The sequence below is a fragment of the Triticum dicoccoides genome, chromosome 2B (assembly GCF_002162155.2).
Source record: "Triticum dicoccoides isolate Atlit2015 ecotype Zavitan chromosome 2B, WEW_v2.0, whole genome shotgun sequence".
Taxonomy (NCBI): domain Eukaryota; kingdom Viridiplantae; phylum Streptophyta; class Magnoliopsida; order Poales; family Poaceae; genus Triticum; species Triticum dicoccoides.
Genome location: NC_041383.1, coordinates 527,390,433 through 527,395,491, shown reverse-complemented (window position 1 = coordinate 527,395,491; position 5,059 = coordinate 527,390,433). Strand labels below are relative to the sequence as shown.

General features: G+C 47.6%; 2 protein-coding genes across 2 annotated transcripts; both read left to right on the top strand.

Annotated features, from left to right (window-relative positions):
• The first annotated feature begins 855 nt into the window (after nucleotides 1-855).
• Nucleotides 856-2,262, top strand: LOC119364641 (protein MHF2 homolog). The gene is made up of 5 exons (XM_037630126.1): nucleotides 856-989; nucleotides 1,093-1,176; nucleotides 1,325-1,364; nucleotides 1,779-1,832; nucleotides 1,933-2,262. The coding sequence occupies exons 1-5, from the start codon at nucleotides 936-938 to the stop codon at nucleotides 2,034-2,036; spliced, it is 336 nt and encodes a 111-aa protein (XP_037486023.1). The 5' UTR covers nucleotides 856-935; the 3' UTR covers nucleotides 2,037-2,262.
• Nucleotides 2,263-2,322: 60 nt separating this feature from the next.
• LOC119364640 (protein-L-isoaspartate O-methyltransferase) lies at nucleotides 2,323-4,588 on the top strand. Its single transcript, XM_037630125.1, has 4 exons — nucleotides 2,323-2,616; nucleotides 3,332-3,602; nucleotides 3,749-3,913; nucleotides 4,117-4,588. Exons 1-4 carry the CDS (start codon nucleotides 2,467-2,469, stop codon nucleotides 4,365-4,367), a joined length of 837 nt encoding a protein of 278 aa, XP_037486022.1. The 5' UTR covers nucleotides 2,323-2,466; the 3' UTR covers nucleotides 4,368-4,588.
• The last annotated feature ends 471 nt before the right edge of the window (nucleotides 4,589-5,059 follow it).

Genomic DNA, 5,059 nt, shown 5'->3' with positions numbered 1-5,059 from the left:
GTTTTCACCTACCGCGGGGTTTATGTAAAAGTATAACATCAATTATTCGACAATTTTGGTGGGGTTGCAAGGAAGGAAAGAGAAAACCTAGTTGGGCTGCTTGGGACACAATGATTCAACTGAAGCACCTGGGAGGTCTAGGATTCTGCAATGTGGAAATCTTTAACATACGCTACTTGCTAGGCAAGCGTGGAGAGTTATGACGGAAGAAACTTCTTTGAGTGCTCAAATACTAAAGGCCATTTACTTCCCACAATGCAATCTATTGGAAGCAGAGTTGGGATCACGCCCATCGCAGATATGGCGAGCAATTTTAGACAAAAGGGATATATTAGCACAAGGCCTAATCCAAAGGATTGGGGATGAGGACACCACAAACATATGGAGGGATAACTGGATCCCACGGGATAATTTCAAGAGGCCATTAGTGTCCCTAGTTCCTAATCCGCCAGAGAAGGTGGCAAAACTCCTTGATTATACTTCGGCGCATTGGAAGGAGAAGCTGGTCCGCACTGTTTTTACTCCTTTTGACGCAGAAGAGATCCTAAAGATGCCAGTCTGCACTAGGAGGCTGCCGGACTTCCGGGCGTGGCATGAAGAAAGAAGAGGTGTATTTACTGTTTGATCGCCTTACCGGATGATCTTGAGAACGAGGACCAGTAGGGAGAGCTGGTGGAATGAGACAGAGGGCTCGTCCGCAGGGCAGGAGGATAAGATTTGGAGCACACTATGACACATTCAGCTTCCTTCAAAGTTGCAATGAATACTTCTCAATTAATGATTTCGGTTCAACCCAATCAAGACTAATCGCCCGTAAGCAGGGCTAAAGAAACGGCCCATGTGGGCCCAGGAATGAACCCCTTCCCGCGCCTTCGCCCTAACTCTTTCCCTCGTCCCGCCCACCCTCCTGCATCTGCCGCCCCGGCGAAACCGCAATGGAAGATTTCCATGAAGAGACGCGCGAGGCACGCGACGAGACCTTCAATCCGGTGAGCCCACCCTCTCTTCAGTTCCTCCATCGGATGTGCCCTTTTCTCTGGCCTTTTTGTTCTTCCGGATGTTGGATTTTAAGAGCTGCCGGGGCCTGAGCAGGACCTGATCCGCGCGATATTCAAGCTTGTGTGGAGCCGGCGGACCGATAGGGGCGTCGTCGTCGACGAGGCCATAGACATCGAGGTGATTCGGCGGTCCAATCTAATCTCAGATGCTTCACTTTTCTGTTCCCTTCCTCCTATCCCAGCCCACCCAAAACTGTTCTGTTTCTTTTTTCGTTTTGCTATGTACTCCTACATCAGATGAGAATGTTTCAGTTTTTAATTGGCAGCCTGCTGCGGAGACGTCAAGGAGGAACCGGAGTACCTCTGGTAAGTGGTGTTTTGTTCTATCTTTAAGATGATAAACAATGCTTTGTTCTTGGAGGGTCAGTAGCACTGTCGACTGTCGATTCTGCGTGCACCTGCAAATTAAACTGATGGAATCCTTCGGTCCTTCCTAGGCCAGTTTCTCTGTCTTTCCAAGCTAGCTGTCTCAGTTGCCACAGCTTTCGTGCATGTCGCAGTTATCTATGCCAGTTTTTACCCATACGATGTTCATATTGACGCTTTATCATGTTAACTGTTCGATTGTTCATCAACCCCTTGATCGGAAAATGAAGAAGAAAGCCGAAAACAAATGAATTTCTGCCCTTTGGATGACTTAAACCTAAGATATCAATTTGATTTCCAACAGAAGCCTTCCTGAACGATGTTCATGATGCTTTGTTTGTTTAATTTGTGCAGCTAATGCAAGTGCCCTGCAAGTGAGCTGCGAACTTCTTCGGATGTTTGTCGCAGGTCTGTATATTGACGAATAATATTGCAGTGCCTGATGCTAATAATAGTAAAGTGACATTGATTCCAGTTCTGCAGCTCAAGTCTGAATTCTATCTTGCAGAGGCTGTCCAGCGCTGTGCTGTTATCGCTGAAGCAGAGGGGACGACCACAATTGAGCCCACCCACCTGGAGCGAGTCTTGCCACAGCTTCTTCTGGACTTCTAGCTAGCCTTCTTGGTACCTGTCTCGGACACAGATGGATAGCCAAGGCGCCTGAAGCAATCCATAATTAATCTTGTAATGAGAATGTTGTTTGTGTCGCCCTAACAAACCAGTTCAGTTAAATTACACTGCCGCCCTGATTCACGTCTGTAAACTGGGGTTTCGTGACAATTTTCCCGTGGATTTTACTGGCCTTGTAAAAATCCTCCGCGCTGGGGGTAGCAGAGCACGCGCTACGTGTGACTGGCCTGTGAAAGAAAAGAGTGGTGGTCTCTGGATGCGTACGGCGCAGCCACGCTAGGACTAGAAAGAACGGCGGCGCGACCACCTGTCGAGACGAGGCTCCCCCGCACCGCCACGGCGGCCGTGCTCCCCACACCTGTTCGCCTCGCGCCCTCCCGCCTCTTATAGCGGAACTCCACGCGCCAGCGCCATGTCCCTCGCCGCCGCAGCCTCCACGTCGTGCCGCTTCCTGTCGCCCTCCACGGCCGCCCGCCGCCGGTTCCTCCACCACCTCCTCGCCGCGCCCGCGCCCCCGAGGCCGCCGCAGCTACGGCGCTGCTCCCCGTACCACTGGATGGCGGTACGTAGCACACGCGACGCCCTACCCTCTTGTTCCCCCTGTTTTCTATCCTGTACTGCAGTCGTACATGAATGTTTGGCGATCGCTACGGCAAATTGGATGATTATAATTAACTTGCACCCTCGAGTTTAAGCCGATTCAGGAGAGCTTAGTTGCACGTTTAGGTTCGAGGGAGATTTGGGAATCAGGATGGCTACCTGATCGGTGGATTTTAGCCTTGTAGAGCGGTAAAGGAGAGCGATTATGATTCTCAGGGCTGCAGAGCACTAGAATATGGTTGCTCTCCGGGAAATTTAGGGAGATATTTATGAACTCGGCTCCTAGCAGGTCCAACTACGAGTGAAGCCATGGTGCCCAAATATTCACCACTGTTGGCTATCTTCTGCAAGCGTGGCACCTTGAGAGTGTAAAGATAGGTTAGATCTGGACCTAAGTATGCTGAAACTACAAACTTTTTTTTTCTGGACACACGGCGTCACTTTATGTAATATGCAGGCAACACAATCTACAGTTACCATATATTTTTTGATTTTTTGAATACTGTGAATGTTTTGATGAGGCACATTTCCGTTTGTGCTTTTAGCATATAGTCATGCCAAGTACTGTACCTTCTTTTTAGAAAAGAGGCGCTTGCCCGGCCTTAAACTGAGGCCCTTACAGGCCTAGTACTGTACCTATGAGTGATGTATCTCAGCGTCTGTTGCTTAACTTGCAGCAATTTTGGACTGAAGGATCACTGGAGAAGAACAACGCTCTGGTTGAATACCTGAAACAGCATGGTGTTGTTCGAACAGATAAAGTGGCAGAAGTTATGGAAACTATCGACCGAGCCTTATTTGTACCGGAGGGCTTTACCCCTTACATTGACAGTCCTATGCCTATTGGTTACAATGCAACAATATCCGCTCCTCACATGCATGCAACCTGCTTAGAACTGTTGAAGGATCATTTACAGCCAGGCATGCATGCTCTGGACGTTGGATCAGGTTTGTTGTTGCTGACAGCCTGATACACTGTCACTCCCCTCTGTTAGTGCCTTCAGATGATACACTTGTATCTGTATAAATAAACAACTTTGTCCAACTGACATTTTGTCTCAACTACTGCCATCTTCATCCATTTCCCATCACAGGCAGTGGCTACTTGACAGCTTGTTTTGCAATGATGGTCGGACCAGAAGGTCGTGCAGTGGGGATTGAACACATTCCTGAACTTGTTGCTGCTTCAACTGAAAATGTTGAACGGAGTGCTGCAGCAGCACTACTGAAGGATGGTTCACTTTCTTTTCATGTTTCAGGTATGCTAGTTGGTGTGCTGAGCCATTCAATACATTGATGAAATTTAATTTGCACTGGTCGTTTTATAGCCTCAAAACGTCAGTCTTGATTGGTCCTAGCCATCTTTTGATATGATACGCATACTATGATAAAGCAAATATTTCTATGTTAGTCCAAAACATCTGGAGCTCAAGTTATCTTATTGCAATTCTCAAAACCACAGATGGAAGGCTTGGCTGGCCGGATGCGGCGCCATACGATGCTATTCATGTGGGCGCAGCGGCACCTGAGATCCCTCGGCCGCTGCTGGAGCAGCTGAAGCCTGGCGGGCGCATGGTCATACCCGTCGGCACATACTCTCAAGACTTGCAGGTGATCGACAAGAGCGCCGACGGATCCACCAGCGTCCGGAACGATGCCTCTGTCCGCTACGTCCCTCTGACCAGCCGCTCTGCTCAGCTGCAGGACAGCTGAGATCCTTTGCTCTGGATCTCAAAATGTGTGTGTATATATGTGAGTGTCTATGATCTTCTCTACCAATGTGGCGTCTGATGTTTCAGATGGTTTGGTTTTGTAATGCTTACTGCTGGTTGATGTTGCTTAGAATATGTGAATACGTGTTGTGTGTGATAAGTTTGGAAATCGCTAGCGTTTGTGTGGCCTTTTTACGCATGATTTGTCGCGGTTTAAGTTCAGTTCAGGTGCAATTTCTCAACTTCGAGATAAAGATGCAGCATTAGAATTTGACTGCACATGTGTATACGTCATACATGTGCAACAAACTTATCGCTGTTCCCAAGCAATATAGATGCATCATCTGAAGCCGACCCAATCCTTATCAATATGCTAAATATTCAACAAGCAGCCATTTTAATGGACAATCTTACTCTTGCAAAAGCAGCAGCAACAAGATCTCCTAATTCTCAACCTGAACACTGGCAAATAAGGAGCATTCTGACAAACTTCTGTAATAATACTGCAACAAAACAGATTCAGGTGTTTCATATTTCTAGAAGTCATAATTGTGAGGCTCATGTAGCAGCCAAGTTAACTCAGTCTCAGAATCTATTTCCTGTATTTCCTGAACAGAGTTGTAGGATAAGTTGTTGTAATGTTCAGCATAAAAAATGGCATTGCCCCCTAATTCAAATCATTGCGGACATTAC

Bases quoted from the DNA above. Each gene is read 5' to 3' on its own strand.
- LOC119364641 (XM_037630126.1), top strand. From the start codon at position 936: ATGGAAGATTTCCATGAAGAGACGCGCGAGGCACGCGACGAGACCTTC. The intron at 1,365-1,778 runs GTAAGTGGTGTT...TAATTTGTGCAG, and splicing joins GAGGAACCGGAGTACCTCTG to CTAATGCAAGTGCCCTGCAA. The intron at 1,833-1,932 runs GTCTGTATATTG...TCTATCTTGCAG, and splicing joins TCTTCGGATGTTTGTCGCAG to AGGCTGTCCAGCGCTGTGCT.
- LOC119364640 (XM_037630125.1), top strand. From the start codon at position 2,467: ATGTCCCTCGCCGCCGCAGCCTCCACGTCGTGCCGCTTCCTGTCGCCC. The intron at 3,603-3,748 runs GTTTGTTGTTGC...TTCCCATCACAG, and splicing joins TGCTCTGGACGTTGGATCAG to GCAGTGGCTACTTGACAGCT. The intron at 3,914-4,116 runs GTATGCTAGTTG...TCAAAACCACAG, and splicing joins ACTTTCTTTTCATGTTTCAG to ATGGAAGGCTTGGCTGGCCG.